Source organism: Sus scrofa, chromosome 12 (assembly GCF_000003025.6).
Source record: "Sus scrofa isolate TJ Tabasco breed Duroc chromosome 12, Sscrofa11.1, whole genome shotgun sequence".
Taxonomy (NCBI): domain Eukaryota; kingdom Metazoa; phylum Chordata; class Mammalia; order Artiodactyla; family Suidae; genus Sus; species Sus scrofa.
In genome coordinates, this window is record NC_010454.4 from 20,139,765 (window position 1) to 20,157,407 (window position 17,643).

The 17,643-nt window shown below is 56.7% G+C and overlaps 1 protein-coding gene across 1 annotated transcript; it reads right to left on the reverse strand.

The window, feature by feature from the left end:
* Positions 1,458–17,577, reverse strand: CNTNAP1 (contactin associated protein 1). Its single transcript, XM_021066979.1, has 24 exons — positions 16,953–17,577; positions 16,001–16,102; positions 15,712–15,905; positions 15,113–15,260; positions 14,829–15,032; positions 14,049–14,233; positions 13,395–13,538; positions 12,315–12,576; positions 11,692–11,841; positions 11,262–11,433; positions 10,707–10,813; positions 10,454–10,573; positions 9,886–10,089; positions 9,527–9,683; positions 9,314–9,441; positions 8,855–9,040; positions 7,862–8,083; positions 7,366–7,605; positions 6,120–6,473; positions 5,596–5,723; positions 4,808–4,901; positions 4,389–4,634; positions 4,234–4,281; positions 1,458–3,754 (listed from the first exon to the last, which is right to left on the reverse strand). Exons 1-24 carry the CDS (start codon positions 17,017–17,019, stop codon positions 3,462–3,464), a joined length of 4,155 nt encoding a protein of 1,384 aa, XP_020922638.1. The 5' UTR covers positions 17,020–17,577; the 3' UTR covers positions 1,458–3,461.

Below are 17,643 nucleotides of genomic sequence, written 5' to 3' on the forward strand. Positions count from 1 at the left end.
CCTAACAAGCATTAGCCTGTAACTCTGACTTTCCGAATCAAGAGTCCTTCTGTAGTTGGGTGGCCAGCGTATCTCCCTGTGGTCCCAAGACCTGGAGAGGAGAGGCTAAGTGACATTTGGTCCCAGGAACCTGTGAGTGGGCAAGGTTAGAGGTGAGCCTGATGGGCAGCACAGACTGACCTCAGAGGGGCGGTGGGTCACCTTACTCTCCCTCTTTCAAACCAAAAGAGTGTGGGCTCTAAGTGTGGATATTCAGTGCTGGGAGAAGGAAAGCCAGGTGCCATCCTTCCATAGGCAAAGTGGGAACCAGCCTGACGACGGTAATTAAACTGCCAAACCTGGGGCCCAGCAGGCTTTGAGAAACCTCCTGTATATGCCCTGGAGATGGATGGATAAGTTTTCAGATTCCTGGGAGCAGGTGCCAGTGCCCTGTCAGCTCCTTCCAAAGTTTTCTCTTAGCAGCTGCAGGCAGACATTGGGCCACTGCTGAAGAGGCGGAGGGGGATGTGGCCTGGGTGTGACGCTGGTTTCCTGCAGCTGTAGTCCTTTGCAGGCCTTTCATTCCCCTGAGAGGCTAGGCCTCCGGGGCCACTCTGGCTTCTCTCTTCTGGGTAGAGGGGCGCAGGCCTGGACTAGTGAGGGGGAAGGTTGTTTGTTGATTACTTTCCTGTCTGTAGCGCCTGCTGTTGGAAAGGGCGAGTTGACAGTGTTTGGAGGTGGGCGAGGAGCTCGCAAATTGCACGTGTTTAGGATGGCATCATGCATGCGGTGCAGACTGGCAGAGGGTATGTGAAGTCTCGAGAAGACACAGGCCAACCACCCATGCCAGTTCATGGTGCCATTCTCTCTGGGAGTCAGGCAGAGCAAAGCACTTTATTTCCTTTAGAAGGTCTATAGATTGAGACGGAGTTTGAGCTAAGGGCTCTGGGGTCCCCGCCCGCATCTTGTTCCTGAGGGAGGGGGAAGGAGACAGTGGAAGCTTCCCTCCAGTTCCGTCTCATGTCCTGGTGGAGTCAGGAGGAGCTGCCTTGAAACAGAACTGCGTGAGAAGGGCACTAGCTCGAAGAGCTGCGCCTGTATCCACAGTTGGTGCTGAGCTGCAGGGATTAAGGAGCCTTGCGCTGGGTAAAAAGACGTGGGCAGGTACTGACTGGCCCGGGGAGTGTTAGATCGGGATCAGCTTCTCCCTTCTCTCTGGGGAATCAGAGCCTCTCTCCCCCACCCCACCCCCCAGTCTAGGCTGCCCACTCCCTTCCTCTAACCCCATTGGCTGTCCTGTGAAGCAGGGAGTGGGGGTCCCTCTGGCCAAGCTGTCACCTAGGGATTTTTGTGGGATACACACACACACACACACACCACACACCACACACACTCACATACTCTCACTCACCACACTTGTGGGCACACATGCACTCAGCACTGACACACGCCTAGCCAGTTCCTGACAGAAGCCTCTTCCCACCTGATGGGGCCAGCCCCGCCATGAGTCTGAACTCTACGTCTGCTGTGGTTTGTATGCACTGTGTACTGGAGACACACGCTGGCTGGACTGTGGGATCTGAATTACTCATAAATTATAGAGAAAAACCAGAGACAGATGAAGGAGGAGGAGTTAGGACTGTCTGAAGTGCTAGGGGCTGGTTGTGAGGAGTAGGTGGGGAAAAAAATTACTTCCAGCCTTTGAGAGGCTCAGCTGAGCCCACCCTTCCCTCGGTGTGCAGAGTCACTGCGGCTGATCCCCTCGTTCCCCAGCATCAGACCACTAAGACTCCTGTTCCTCCAGCATTCCCATCCCTTTCCCCTGCCACCCCTCACCTTTAAATGACGGGTCTCAACCCCTCCCCCCCGGACATGTAATGATGGATGGAGCAAGGTGGTGGGACGTGGGGGGAGGCTGGCATATGTGCGACTTTATTGCCAGTGGATTTCACGCACTTTAAAGTCCTGTGGCTTGTGACCTCTTATCTGAATAAAATGGTAGAATCCATTTTGCTAAGTTGTGTACTGTGTGCTTTGGGTCCCAGGATGGATCCCGGTAAGGACTCAGGGATGGCAGTGCAGGGGCAGCTCAGGCTGAAGCTTCAGCATTCTGATCCCACTTGTCCACTGAGACCTGGGGTTGGGGGAGATTGGGGGTAGGGGGGTGGCTAGAACCAAGCAGACTCCTAGTAGGTGATGCAAGGATTCTGAGCACTCCCCATACAGATTCTTGAGCCCTCAGGTTAGTTCCTGTAAAATCTTAGAGTTCCCTAGTGGCTCAGTGGGTTAAGGGCCTGGTGTTGTCACTGTTCTGGCTCAGGTTCAATCCCTGTGCCCCAAAACTTGTGCATGCCTCAAGTGTGGCCAAAAAAAAAAAAATCATCCTGCTTATCCCCCAGCCACGACGCAGCTACCACACAAAAACTGGGGCTCTGTCACTCTGCTTTATTAGAACAGCTCCAAGTCTGAGAGCACAGCTTCAGAGTGGAGGCTGGACCAGATGTGGGTAAGTGACCAGCAGACCTCATGAGACTTCCAACGCAGGAGAAGCACACTACAGACCGTGGGCACAGCACAGGACAGGACAGGACAGTCAATTGATTTCTTCTTTTATATATAAACTGATAATTTTAAAAATTTGAGTAATATATAGAGTTTCTCTAGAGAGAGACTTTGCAACAAAAAATATATATAAAGAATACGACCTCCTGGGCAAACGAAGCAGCATCTCTGAGCGGAGGAAAGAGGGCTCCTCATGCATTGGAGAGAGGGGGCCAAGCCTTTGGACAGGCACCAAGGCTATTGCATATCTTGGAAGAGGGAGGAAGAGTAGAGGGCTGGCTAGTCAGTGTATCTGCATTATTCTCTCTACATTGCAAGTTTTTTATGGCTTTGGCTAAAGCATGTGAAGCAGCGGAGGTACTAAGGTGCTAAACTGAGGCCTCTCAGTCTCTGTAGAAAACAAAAAAAGTGAGGAGATGGGAGACAGGAATGAAACCCTCCCTAGCCCCCCACTGAGTGGGAGCAGATGGGAGATGTTCTGCAGGGCAGGAGGGAGGCTGGGGGATAAGATTTAGCAGCCTCCTCCCCCCTCACCCCATGCATTCCCACAACCCCACACGTCTCTCCCTGCTGAGACTGGACATTTGAAGGGAGGCAGTTAATCCCCCCTGCACTCTGTGGTTAATCCCTGGCAGCAGCTGGGACAGGGATGGCAGGAAGGACCTGTCTCAACCCCCTGAGGCTTCTTTGGGGCAGGCAAATGACCAGGAGCCTGGGGAAACGGGGATGGGCAGGGCATTGGTTTAGGCAGTGAGGCTCGGCTACTCCCTTTGGTCCCATCTGTAGCTCTGCCACTGAGCTTGGCAGGAGGGAAATCCTCTGGATGAGCAGAGCCAGCTAAGAGGAGCCAAATGTCCCTGACAGGGTGGGGGTAGAGGCAGGAATTGGGGAACACGGAGGAGATGGAAAGCCCTTCTGATTCATTCAGACCTGGACTCCTCCAGGATCTGGGGTAGGTTTTGATCCCGGGGGCCAGGGGCTGGGGCTGGGGCTGGGGCTGGGGCGGAAGCTGGTGTTGGGGCCGGGGCCGGGGCCGGGCCCGGGGCCGGGGCAGCGGCCGGGCCTGAAGTAGGTAGGGGAGGTTTGCTGCCGGGGTGGTAATCGTGAGTGGCCTTGGGCTCATTGGTGTGGTAGGAGCCCTTGTAACGATGATTTTGCAGATAGAAGAGCACCAGCATTCCCACCAGCCCCAGCAGCAGAAAGGCCACCAAAACTGAAAGAGAAAAAAGGAACAATTCAGGGCAGATCTTTGGGGCTTCACCTACAGACAGACACGTGTGTGCTTTGGGCCAAAAGCACACGTGTACGGCAGCATCCGCCACACGGCCGCAGCAAGCTATTGCCGAGTATCCGGTAGGTCTGAATTCCTAGCTTATCGCCTGCCGTCTTGGATTTCTGATATTCTCCTTCCATATCTCTAGTACAGACCCCAGTTTCTCATTCTCTGGATGTTACTACCTCCCCATTTCCTCACCCCTTAGCTCTGGCCGCGTTTTAATATTTCAGTCAAAAGTCTAGAGCATCCTCAAACATGGACGTCCTCAGCCTGGCCCAGCTCATCCTTCTTGGCACCACCCCGCATCTAGTGCCTGCGCCACCCTTCAGCCCTGAGGATACAGGACAGGGAGGGAATGCTGGCAGGCAGAGGGGAGAATTAGGAGGTCCGGGGGGTATAGTAATTGTGCCACTCACATCCCAGAAGTATGGCGACCCATCCGTCGTCATGGTAGTACGGGAAGTCTGCGGCGGAGAAAGCATCGCTTAGGAGGCACCTCCTCCTTGTTAAGAATCCTCCCCTTCCCCATCATCCCTCTCCTCCCTCCCTCCCCTGTGTCCCCGGGACATACCTGGGGGCAGATACCAGGGGTCCAGCTCAGGTGGCACCTCTGAGACCAGACGGGGCATAGCTCCGCAGTTAGACTCAGACAGTTCTCCCTGAACTCGAAGGGCCTCAGCCAGCTCTGCGGTCATGGGTCGAGGTGTTCGGAAGTGGGTCTTGAGGGGAGCCACGTTATTGAATCGAACACCAGATAGGCAGCCTGAGAAACCTGGTGTGTTGTAGCGCTGGATCTCCGGGTCAATCACTCCCGTCTCTGAGGGGGACGCAGCCCAGAAAGAAAGGGGCTTGGATGGCAAACAGCCTGCCTCCTCTCACCATGCACAGCTTCCCTCTCCTGTCACCACCTCCCAGTCCTTCACCCTCCTCTGGGCTCCAGGAACTTCTCCCACGCTCCTCACCCAACACGCAGCCTTAGCCCCAGCGTACCCATCACTCGCCCCAGATACAAGGCCTTGGGGGAGTCCAGCTGGCTGTCCACCAACAGTGAGAACTTCTGTTCTGTCAGGGGGAAGTAGTCCACCTGAGCGGGGAGGGGAAGGGAGATGAGGGAGGGAGAACCAGAGGCAGACATAGCCCAGGTCATGCGGGAACCCTCCTCTCCCCACTGGCCGTGAGTCCCAGCTCAGTCCTAGGTATGCAACCCTTGGGTCCAGACACAGGATTTGGTATGAAAAACCCATCTGGTTTTGAGCCCTGTCTTTGCAGCTGACAGGGATTTGACTTTAGGAAACCACTTAACTTTTTGAGCCCCTTTACTGATTTCTCAAAAGGAGATAAGAGGAGCTGCTAGAGTTCCCGTCGTGGCTCGGCAGTAACAAACCCAACTAGTATCCATGAGGGTGCAGGCTCGATCCCTGGCCTTGCTTAGTGGGTTAAGGATTTGGTGTTGCCATAAGCTGTGATGTTGGTTGCAGATGCAGCTCAGATCCCAAGTTGCTGTGGCTGTGGTATAGGCTGGCAGCTGCAGCTCCCATTCAACCCTCAGCCTGGGAACCTCCACATGCCATGGGTGTGGCCCTAAAGGAAAAATAAAAGACAAAAAAGAAGAGCTGCCCACCTGAACGACCTCCTAGAGCGATTGTCAAATGAGGTAGTACACGGAAAAATCCTCTGTAAATTGGAACGTGCTCTACAAATGCTAAACATGTGAGCTTTCCTGTGCCACAGCCTCGATGGTGAGATTATGATCTGAACTGCCCCGTCCTGGCACACACCTGGATGAAGAGGTTGCGGTAGACCCGGGTGATGTTGACGCTGTGGGGCTGGCCGTCAGTGACAGGGCGGGTGGTTAGTTGGTACACGTAGGGGCTGGTCCCCAGCTGATAGCGCAGCTGCAGTGTCCCTGGAGGTAGGGAGGGGAAAGTGGGGGTCTCAGCTCCCACAGCCCCCATCTTGTAAGAGCTCTCGGGTCCTGGCCTTGGTGAATCAACAGTTATGAGATTGTGGCTCAGTGGGTTAAGGATCCAACTAGTCTCCATGAGGATGTGGGTTTGATCCCTGGCCTCGCTTAATGGATTAAGGATCCGGCATTGCTGGGAGCTGTGGTGTAGGTCGCAGATGTGGCGTGGATCTGGAGTTGCTATGGCTGTGGCGTAGGCCGGCAGCTGCAGCTCTGATTCGACCCCTAGCCTGGGAGTCTCCACATGCCGCACATGTGGCACTAAAAAAACCATATATCTGAGCATGGAGGGCGCGCAGGGTAAGCTGGAGTTGAGGGCGAGAGTCTCTGGGAGCTTACCGTCTTCCTTGATGAGCACGGCCATGTAGTCACGCACAAAGGAGCTGACGTAGAGCAGGACGGCAGGGGCGGAGTGGGTGCTGAAGCTGAAGGACACCTCTTCTCCAGTCACATTGTAGACAGGCCCACGGTAGCCCGGCACCGGCCGGCCAGGCCGAGGGTAGTCAGGCAGACGGTACCCTGGGCCGTGGTAGCCAGGCACGTAGCCGGGAGTGTCATAGCCAGGGATATAGCCAGGCTCGTAGCCAGGCACCGGACGGCTCAGCATGTGGGAGAACTCCCGGGCTGCAGAGCGCAGCGCCGACTGGAGGTTATAGCGCATCCAGGTGCCGGGCTCAAAGAAGCCGCCAATATCTAAGACAGAGGTCGTGAGGTCAGGGCCGATTCCCACATCCGAGCTGGAAGTGTCATCCACACACACCCTCTGGCACTTGCCCCCAGTTTCTGCCACCGCCACAACCCATCTCCAGTACCTTTTAGGTCCCCTGGAGCCCCTCTGTCATAGAATGGAACCTTAAAATCATGAGAAATGTAAAACATCATCTAATCCAACCCCTGCATTTTACAGATGGGGAAACGGAAACTCAGAAATGGTAGTGACTTGCCTGAGGACACTTATCCTTATCCTTAGGCAAGTAAGCGGACAGTCGAGATCAGATCCCATAAGCCTGTCTGCTCCACTTGCCACTACTCACACTTCCAAACCAAGACCAGAGGTCTTCTATTGGTCCCTAAGTCCCTGTATCTCCCCTACCTCACCAGGCTCCCACCGGTAACCTACCTGCGCATGCATCCTCCTAGACCAGCCTTAGAGAGGATGCAGTCTGGGTACATGTGCAGAATCTTGCTATGGTGAATGTCAAGGCTCACCTTAACCAAGAACCAGGTTGTAGACATGTTTGAGGAGTGCAGCGATTGTCAATAGGACATGGCATAGGGCAGCGTGCAGCCTGAAGTGGATATGCTTGCAAGGGGGGTAGCCTGTGTTCCCTTGGTGGTAGTGGGAAGATGGGGAAGTTATTTGCTTGTTGCTTGTGAGTTCTTTTAGTGCCAGCTAGCTGTGCCATCCCTTCCTTGCCCCACCTTATGCCTTTGGAGCCACCCAGCTTCTTCAACTGCCTGACAGCCCCAGCTCAGAGCTCAGGAACCCAGGGACAGCCACGTTTTCCCCTGATGCTGACTCTGTGCCCTCCTTCCCTGCCCTCCGTACATCCCGTTGTGCCCTATGCTTCCCGGCAGTACTGACCGTGGTTGCAATATGGCCCATCGAAAGCCGTGAGTTCACAGTCACAGGTATAGTAGCTGTAGCGCTCCACGCAGCGGCCTCCGTGGAAACAGGGGAAGCGAGGGTGGGCACAGTGGCCCGTGCAGTTGGGCGAGGTACCCTCAGAGGCATTGGCACGGCCCTCCAGGTTCAGGGTCACTCCATTCAGACGCATGGCCCTCAAGCAACCTATGAAGGGCCGCCTCTTAAGCTCCGCAGATCCTGGGGAAAGTGAACAGGTCAAGAAATGGGTGTTAAGCTGGAGATAGGGCTAAGTACCGGGGTTGGAAAGGGAGCCCAGGAGGCTAGAAGAATGGAATAGATGCCAGGGAGGAGAGGGAAGGGGGGGGCCTCTGACTCACTCTGAGGCTGAGGGGGTTGGGACGTAAGACATGCAGTTCCTGGACACAAGGAGAGTGGCCTTGGGAGGGCAGGGAGGTGACGGAAGCTTCAGGCCTGCCTCTGGGCTGCTGCTCACCAACATAGAGGGGCCGGTCATACTCCAGCCAGATGTAGGTCTGCAGGGGCATCGGCCGCAGCACCCAGGGCCGGTGATCCACACGGAGCCGGGCCTGCTTCACGTTGATTTCAGCCCGGACCAGGTGCCACTCGTCATCGTTGAACTCAAAGTCATCCGAGTGCACGGTCAGGTTCTCATCCCCATTCCCCACATCAAAGGCGAAGACCACATCCCGGGATGCTGGACAATTCGGGGTGGGGTGGGGGAGGGGACTCAGATCCTCAGAATCCCTCACGGATTCACCCAGTACAACCCCTCTTCTTCACTCTTTGGTGCTCCCTGAATGTCCCTCCAATTTGTCTACAGCCTGGGACAAAAGCCATAAACTGCTTAAAACCTCATACTCCTGGTCTCTTCCTAATTCCCAGATCCCTGGAACCAGCTTCCCAGCCCCACTTCTCAGCTTAGACGCATAGCTCCTTGGGTAGGAGACCCCAGGAGTCCAGCTTCCTTGCTCGCAAGTAGGGGCCTAAGGCCCAGAGAGGCTGTGTGGGTGCCCAGGGTCAGGAGACCAACCATCAAGACAGCTGGGTCTAGGAGTTCCCGTCATGGCACAGCAAAAATGAACCTGACTAGTATTCATGAGGACACGGGTTCCATCCCTAGCCTGGCTCAGCAGGTTAAGGATCCATGTTGCCGTGAGCTGTGGTGCAGGTTGCAGACACAGCTTGGATCTGGCATTGCTGTAACTGTGGCTGTGGCCGGCAGCTATAGCTCTAATTTGACCCCCAAGCTTGGGAACTTCCATATACTGCACCTGCAGCCCTAAAAGGCAAAAAAGAAAAAAAAAAAAAAAGCTGGGTCTAGAAGCCAGGGCCGTCTAAAGCCCTTTTCATGCTGCCTTTCAAGGGAGCATCTGGCCTTGTGGCTTACCCCAGGCTCCATCCACCCCACATCTCCCCAGGGATCTTCATCCACTCCCCCACCCGGTGCCAGAATCTGCCTGCTCACTATTGAGTTCCACCCGCACGTAAGGTCGGCGCCACTGGCAGTGAGGGCCCCCCATATTCTCTAGGAAGACTCCTGAGGGAGCCGAGGTCCTGAAGTAGAAGGAGACATCAAGGCTGTGGTTGGCCCGGATCGGGGGGAAGCGCAGCGCAGCCCCAGTGTGGAAGGAGATGGTGTTCCAGGAATTGCCTACAAAACCAGAGAGAGGAAGGTTCTATCAGCGAGATGGGAGGAGGGGGGAGTAAGGCAGCCTCAGGAGGGGGCAGATAGGACAAAGGGGGACAGCTAGAGGGAGCCGGGGGAGACTAAGGTGCAGAGGAAGAACACAGGGGCAGGCCCATCACAGCGGGAGCTGGGGTGTCTGGCAGTGTGTCCTAGAGAAGCGGGTCAGGCGGTTTAAATTTTGGAAACTGGAAAGCCAACCCCAGGAGGGCGCACACACCAGAGGGGTCTGCCACTCACGATCGCCATAGCAGCGCAGAGGCCTCAGGAAGAACTGGGCCTCAGAACTGGAACGGTTCGTGTCCCCCACCACCACCTGAGTGACAGGCAAATGGTCCACAAAGGTCAGCAGGCCCCTGTCGGTTCTCCTGTGGGAGCAGGATGCCGCAGCTCAGTCCCTGCCGCTCAGCTGCCCCTGGCATCCTGAAAGCCTTGGCCCTTTGCTTCCCTTACCACTGGGGCTGGTCGGCATCACAGTTACAATGCAGAGCGGGGTCCACACAGCTCCGGTCCAGACCACAGGCGCAGCGCTGGATCCCGGGCTGCGAGCCGCCCCAGTAGAAGTGCTGCTCCTCGTTTCGGCCAATCCAAAAGCTGTAGGGATAGCCTCCTGGGGGAGAGATGCAGGCAGCTTCCAGGCCCTGTCCCTCCATTAGCCTCTGGGCTCTTCTCTCACCCTTCCAACCAGCTCAGATCCCTTCTCCAATCCTCTAGCCCAGGGCACCCCCAAACCTCCCAGTCTTCTTCTCCCAGCCACCCCCCCCCTCAGTTCTCTCCTCCAGCTCTCTGTCCCCCTCACCTCCAGCCCTCACCTGCAGTGTTGAGGAGCCGGGAATTGTAGCAGGAGAACTCAATCCATTGCTCACAGTGTTGGGAAGCGTTGGCCAGGGCACTGACTTCCTCCCAGGATGCATTCCAGTACTGGACAGCCCCAAGGAATGGCCGCTCCATGCTAGACCCTGTCACCCGAGTGGTCCACAGCCTGTCATGCCGCACAACTGTCCACGCCCGGTTCTCTGGGGGAGGGGACAAGGCAGAGCTATGGCTGGAGACTAGCATTCTCTACCCATGTCCCTGCTGCCTCCAGCACCACTGCCACAACTCAGAGCCAGTAAACACGCTCAGCAGCTCCATCCCAGCCCAACTCTAGGTCCCCAACATTGCAGGCTGGAGATGAGACAGCTGGAATGGATCAGGAAGCTGGAATCTGTCTGCAAGGCTAGATTACAAATTCCTGAGTGTGCCTTTTCCCCTCTGCCCTCCATCACCCCCACCCCAGTTTAATCTTCCTGGCCTCTGTCCACCCTTCCTTCCCTGTTTTCCCCACACTCTTCCACTGCCTTGTCAGCTGCCCCCTCGCCACCCATCGGGGCCATTTACCTCGGATATCACAGTACACTACAAATGGCTTCAGGGGGCCACTGCCATCAGGATCAATGGTGAAGTTTCCAGACGTTTTCCCACTGAGCCGATAAGCCTCACAGGATTCCTTATACAAAGCTAGTCAGTGGTAAGGGGGCGGGATGAGGTGAGTTTGGGGATCAGAGGGCTAGGAGGGCCAGCCCCACCATCTAGAGCAGCCTCGTGATCCCTCCCCTGTTCCTGAGCCTCCCCCACACCCCAGCTGTCTTACGTTGGTGGCAGGTCTCCCCCTTGTAGCCTGTCAGTTCACAGTAGCAGATGAAGTCATCCCAAGACTGGTAGCAGCGTCCATCATGCTCACACATGTTCGGGCTGCACCTAGGGCAGGGGGTCAGCACCAAAGGAAGGAGGCTTATGGAGAGCAGCGTCTGGTCCCTACAAGCTTCACTCCAAGCTCCGGGGAGCACCAGAACCCAGTGAAACATACTCCACCTAACTAGCCAGGTATGAGCCTAAATGTTGGGGCATTAGGCAGGCCTCAGGGTTCAAGTACTACTGTTTCTCCTTCCCTCCAAAATAAGTAATGCCTTATTTACCTGCACTCCCCAAATAAAACCCTCTAGGACCAGAAACAGATGCTTCATTTCCTTTCTGAACATGTGTCACATTAAGGGAAGAAATAGGAGGTGAAAGGTCAAGGAGGAATCACCCCCGGTGGGAGATTTGGGAGGAGGGGATGCGTCTTGAGAAAGACCACTCCCTTTGGGGGGTCATGGAAGAGGGCTTTGGAGGGGTCACCTCTTGTAGGGAGAGGGCTTCTGGATACCTATCAGTGATGCCACATGTGTCAAAGAGGACCTCAGCATAGTATCCAAGCCGCCGGAACTCCACCAGAGTCAGGTTGACCAGTTGACCATCCACCTTGAGCAGCTCCATGCAGCCATGGAAAGCCGTCTGGTTGGAGTGGCAGCCCCATCGACTGGCTGGCTTGGGACAACCTGGAGCAACCACCCCTGTGAGGCCCTCCCCAGAGGAGACTCCAGAGACCCTCCCCCAGGGAGATGCCAAGGGAGGGCAGGACATGAAGGAAGAAAGGGAGCCGGTAGACAATGACAGTGACCGTGCAGCCTCCAAGGCCCCAGACGGGAAAGGGATTTACCGCTATAAAACTCTCCATGTAGCCCTGTCTGAGTGGACGTAGATGGGGCCTTCCCACCCAGAGACAGGGGTCTAGCCAGGTTGGCCCTCACCATTACCTCCAAAGAAGTATGAGGTTCCTGTACGAATCAGCAGTGGGTATGAGACCCTGACCTCTGCTCCCTCCACATCATCAATGCTGATGACTGCATGGTTTTCCTGTGCCACAAAATTCACCTCATGCCAAAAGCCATCATTCAGGCGGTACCCTGGACAGGACAGGAGGATGGTATAGGTAGGGGAGGCAGCACATTCTAGGAAAGGAGTGTCTTGAGCGGGGAAGCAGCAACCCCACTCTGTCCCAAAAGCAGCCTATGTGTGTTCCACTGTTACACTTATCAAACTGACTGGTGACATGTCTGAATGTCACTTCTCCATCTGGAAGTCCAATGGCTGACACAGCGTCTGAAATACTTCCAGAGACCTCCCAGAAGCAGAGAATACCAGGACCCTCAGCCTCCCGGCTCCTCCTGGCACCCTTAGCCCCTCAGATCTGCACACACACCCCCAACTCCCAGCTCCTTCCATCCATTCCCACCTTTTCCCAGAGCCCTGAAACCTCCTGCCCTGCTCCCTTCACTTCCTCACCCCTCTCCAGTTTGCAAAGGCTTCAGTCCAGGCCTACAACCTCCCCAGCTGTCCTCTGCCCTTCTCCACCCTCCTCGTGCCTCGCCCCCCTCACCAGCAGCGAACTGAAGCTTCTTTCTGCCGGTCTGCACGATGGACACGTTGACCTGCCCTTCACTGAGTATCAGCTCCACGTGGCCCAGCCCGTCCCCCAGGCTGGAGAAAAGTAGCAGCCCGGTGAGATCCCAGGTGCGGAAGCGGAAAGAGACAGCGAGGCGTCCGCGGCGGGGGAAGCCAGGCACTTGCACGAAATTGTGAGGCCCTCCGAAGTTGATGGGGTGAGGAACCGGGTCCAGGCAACGGAACGCCACCTTACCCTAGGGGCCAAGGTGAGGATCCATCAGCACCCAGTTCCCCGGGTGAACCTCCCAACCCCCTCAGAAACATTGTCCAGCTATCCAGGGGTTCTCCAAGCAAGTCGGCCCTCAGGACTCTACCACTGCTCTACATCGAATCCCAGCTACCCCTCCTTCCCTTTCTTCCAGCATAGAGAGGCAATTTCCCACCAGCTTCTCACAGCAGCACCAGGTTACACTCCAGAGTGGTGGGGATGGGGGGAGCACACACCGAAACAGCCCAGAGTTCAAGTCCTTCCCACTGGGGGTCGGTGCACCTTATTTTCCTCCGTTATAATCACGGAGGTGGTTAGACTGGACCACAGCTTTTATTTATTTATTTATTTATTTATTTAGTCTTTTTGCCATTTCTTGGGCCGCTCCCATGGCATATGGAGGTTCCCAGGCTAGGGGTCCAATTGGAGCTGTAGCCACCAGCCTACACCAGAGCCACAGCAACACCGGATCCGAGCCACATCTGCGACCTACACCACAGCTCACGGCAACACCGGATCATTAACCCACTGAGCAAGGGCAGGGACCGAACCCGCAACCTCATGGTTCCTAGTCGGATTCGTTAACCACTGTGCCACGAAGGGAACTCCTGGACCACAGCTTTTAATTGGGGGGTGTGGGTGGCCTTTGCACCTCCCGTGAGCCCGGTCATGCCCCCTACATGAGCTTCTGGCAGGGAGAGGGGTCCTCAGCTTTTATCTGATTCTCAAGATCTCTTCCCGCTCAGCCTCTTTGCTCCAAGCGGCTTTGATGCCCCGTCCTCCCAGATCCCCCTGCCCACTGGCCTCGAAGGTGATCCGCGAATGGCGCCGCACAGCCAGGTCCGCGATGTTGACTCGGTTGAAGATTACATTTTCTATGCAGCCTCGGAAATTATGCCGATAGGCAAGGTTCTTCTGTGCAGCGCCCACCAGACCCCCGATGAACATCTGCAGGCGAGGTGAGGAGAGAGTTGCCCTGGATGCGGCAGCGCACATGCCTTTCTCGCGCTCCCCCACGGTACACCTTCCCACGCTCCAGGCTGAGCTTTAGAAGGCTTGAGACACACATTGGCTCAGTATGAGTACTGAAGCTGGAAGCTCGCTAGGCCTCCTGAGGCTTGGGTTCTAGCCCTGACACTACCACAAAATTGGCTGCAGGCCCTTGGGTAAATCAGTTAACCCGTCTGGGATTCCTGGTCTGCAGATCAGGGCCAGAAGGGGGCACTTTTCTTATCCTCCCTGATCCCCCAAATCCAGATTTCCAGACCCCATCTCAGTAGTTCTGCAGTGGAGTCCGGGAATTTGCAACAACGACAGCAAAAGCCCAGGTCTTTCTGGGCGCCAAAAGTTTACCAAGAGCTGCTAGCATTTTCAGAAACCAAAAAGCAGGAAGTGCTGTCCCCCACTGACCCACCCAGCACCCCAGTTAACCAAATGGCTCCTCCCCTCTCCGCTCACCTCATTGTCCAGGTTCAGTCTCTCGAAGTCCCCATTGAGCACGAAGCGATGCACGTAGCCGTCCAGGGTGAGATTTGCATCTCGACCAAATCTGTCCACGCGCACGTAATGCCAGTGCTGATCATTGAGGACGCCGCCAGCGCTCACAGTGGTGTGACCCGGCCTTGGCTGGATGGGGCTGCTGCCTGAGGGTGGGGTGGAGTGGGGTCAGTGCTGGAATCTGGAGAACCACAGCGAGCCCTGCTCCCCAGCCAGTTCGCAGGCAGAGCAGGAGACAGCAGTGCAGAGGGACTGCCCAGGGCCCAGGGCAGCCAGGGAGGGTGGGCATACAGCGACCGGCCTGGGATGGAGGCCCGGCCATTTGCGAGTACAGACTTCGAGTAAGTCACTTAACCTCTCTGAGCCTCTGTTTTCCTATCAGTAAAATGTAGGCAAGATAGCTGCTTCTACCTCATCATGTAGATGTTATGAAAAGAGAAGGAGATACGAAATAATCACAACGCTTTGGGTGCGTGTGTGTATGTAGGTATATGTATGTATACATTGTTTTTACATTGAGGAAACAGACTGGAAAGTGCTTTTCCAAAGTCTGAGGCTAGAATCCGCTTCTCCTGACTCGAGTCCAGTGTTTTGCTAGCACCAGATTTTACACGAAAAAGGTGAGTTGGTCCAAACGGTAGGGAAGGGAACCGTCAGGCGTGGGCGCCGCTTCGCGGAGGAGGTGCAGCGAAGGGCGTGGCAGGAAAGCCTCAGGCTTGGCCCCCGGGTCGCTGAGCTCACCCAGGCTCATGTGCAGCACCAGATGCGCCCCCTGCAGCTCGAGTGTCACGTAGTCGCCCTGGGCGCCCTCGGCGTGCAACAGGAGCCCGTCCTTCTCTTCCGTCTTGAAGCTGAAGGCGAACACGTCCCACAGACTCCGGCTGACCCCTCGCGGGAAGCGGTAGGAGATGGCATCATCGCCGTCGAAATAGAGCACGTCGGACTCTGCGCGCAGGACAGTAGGTGGGTGGGGGACGGGGAGACCGTGTGTCTCCCGGGGCCCCCCCACGACCTCGCAGCCTTACTGTAAGGGCAGCCGTAGATGCCGAGCCTCAGGCCGATCTTGCCGCGCGGGTTCCAGGCCAAGGGCACAATGCGGATGTAGCGCGCGGTGAAGTGGAAGTGCAGGTCGTGGCGAACCACCCCCGACTCGTTCACGTTACCGAAGAAGGTCTGAGGGCAAGGGGAGAGGAATGACCACGGCCCCACCCTCTGCTTGTTCCTCCCCAGCCCACGGTTGTCGCATCCAGCCAATCTCGGCTTCTGGAAGGCAGACACTCCTTATCTCTCTGCCTTCTTGGCTTTAGGCAAACACTGTTTCCCTAGCCTAGAGCGTCCTCTCGGCGTGCTATTATTTCCTCAGAGCTCAACTCAGATGTCACCTCCTTCAAGAAGCTCTCCTAGATTTTACCTCGAAGTGCGTTCAACTGTCATTGGGAGCATCTTGTCTTGCACACATGGCCAGCTGACAGCCTCTCTGGACTGAGTCCCTGGAGTGGAAGTCACTGCTCCTCATCTGTGCCCTGCCCCGCCTCCTCCCCTCCCCCCAAGCTAGTGCCCAGCCAGGCCCAGCTGTCAGAGCTGAGGAGGTTCCCCAAGTGTGTGGACAGGGAGCCTAGAATACCGAGTTGTGCCCTTGCTGATAGAACGGTGTCCAGCTGTCCACTCGGTCACCGTAGAGCAGCATGTACCGTGTGACCCAGTCCCAAGAGTTAAAGGAGCCCTGCGTGGCCACAGCTCGGATCCGGTGCTTCTTCATGAGGTCGATCTGGAGCCAGGGATTCGGGTCCCCAATCCGGGGAGACCACCCGCTTATGCCTATAGAAGGGGCAAGGGCTTTCACCACTGGCTTCCCTCATTACCTCCAGCCCTCCAGAGTCCCCCGCCCCACCCTGGGGTGTTGCCCCGCTCACCGTGCAGCCGGGCAAAGCGCGGTGCAGTGAAGAGCCCATAGTAGGAGGAGGCGCCCAGGGAGCGAGCGTACAGGGGCCCGACCAGCTCCTCGTCACAGCCGTCTGGGTTGGGAAACCGACATATTGATCAAGGTGGCCCCTCCCGGTGCTTCCACAGGCCCAGCAAGCTGAGCATCTGGAGCTCTTTCTTCTCTATCCCCCAGTGGCTGACCCAGCCCATCTACTCATCTGGGCCGCAGCAACAGCTGCACACTTAGTGGAGGCTGCCTTCTCCTTCTGGGGGAACCCCTAGTCCAGACCCTTCCCAATTCAGTTTCAGTACTCGCCAAAACACAACGCCAAACCTCAGCATCTTTCAGAGCCCGAGTCACCTCAAGACATTAATCCAGCCCCAGATTTAGCCTCAATCTCATTCTTCAGCACCCCAAACCTGCACCAACCCCGATTCCAGGCCTTGGTCCCAACCCCAGCCAGTCCTAACACCATTACCAGTTCCATGTCCAATCTTAGCACTGTACAGGACCACCAAATACTGCGTGGATCCCAGCCCCCGAATCCAGCCCCAGCCCCAAACCCTAGACCCTGGGCCGGCTCCAAGCCCAGCCCCAGCCCCTGGCAAAACCTTAACCGTAGCCCCGGTCACCTGTATTACCCATATTCCCAACCCTCAAACCCGGGCACTAGCTCCCTCTTGGATCCCAGTCCCAAATCCCAGCCGACCCCCGGGCCGACTCTGTCCTCAGCTCGAGCGAATCCCTAGCCTGGAGCACGCGCGCCAGCCTCGGAGCTGCATTGCGGAGCGCGGGGGAGAGGCAGCAAGGATGAAGGCGGAGGAGCGCGCGCCGGCGGGGAAGGCACCTGCGACCACCCAGCCGCAATGCGGTGTGGGACCCGCCCTGCAGGCCTTGGACTCCCGGCCCCCACGCAGCCTGCCTGCGAGCCCTGCACTCACAGTAGCCCCATCCCCGGGCTCCTGAGACCGCGGCGAGCAGGATGCAGAAGAGCCGGAGACGCATCATGCAGGGCTGACGGGTCCGGCGGCCGCCTCCCAGAGCCCGGCTCCAGCTAGGGCTCCGGTTCCAGTTCGACTTTCCTCCTGGGGTACGCAGCGGATCGCTGTCTCTCCTCCTTACCCACCCCTCCCTCTCTCCTCTCTCCCCGAGCCCTTCTCCCTTCTCTCCGTGCCGTTCCCGGTTCGCCGCTGTTCTCTCCTCTCCTTCCACCCTCTCTCTTCTCACCTCCCCCCTTCCCCAGCCTCTGTCTCCTGGCACGCGCCGCTTTCCCGGACCCCGCGCAAGCGCGCGCCTCAGCCCTGCTGCGAAAGGGCGGGGGTAGAGCCTCCAGCCACCGGGAAATACCCTGAATAACCCGAGGCTGAGAGGGGCTGTGGCCGCAACGATGGGGGAAGGGAGCCTAGGGTCCTGAAGAATCCGAGAAAAGGGAGGTGGAAGGCGAGGGTGCTTGGGGACAGGGAGAAGAGTAAGTGAAAGAATCTAATATTTCTGAAAGGAAATTATGCTCCAAGCACCCATGCTAGGCACCCTTGTCACCCTGTGAATTCTACATTTTTCCCTTACTCCACTTTGCAGATGAAAAACCTGAGGCTCAGCGAGATCAAAACACCTACTCAGGATCACACAGGT

What these genes read in the sequence shown, in the direction of transcription:
- CNTNAP1 (XM_021066979.1), bottom strand. Translation starts at nt 17,019, where the DNA reads ATGATGCGTCTCCGGCTCTTCTGCATCCTGCTCGCCGCGGTCTCAGGA. An exon ending in ACATGTGGCATCACTGATAG is followed by an intron (nt 10,814 to 11,261) that starts GTATCCAGAAGC and finishes CCCCTGCCCTAG; the next exon opens with GTGCAGCCCGAACATGTGTG. An exon ending in TGGGCCATATTGCAACCACG is followed by an intron (nt 6,474 to 7,365) that starts GTCAGTACTGCC and finishes CCTCTGTCTTAG; the next exon opens with ATATTGGCGGCTTCTTTGAG.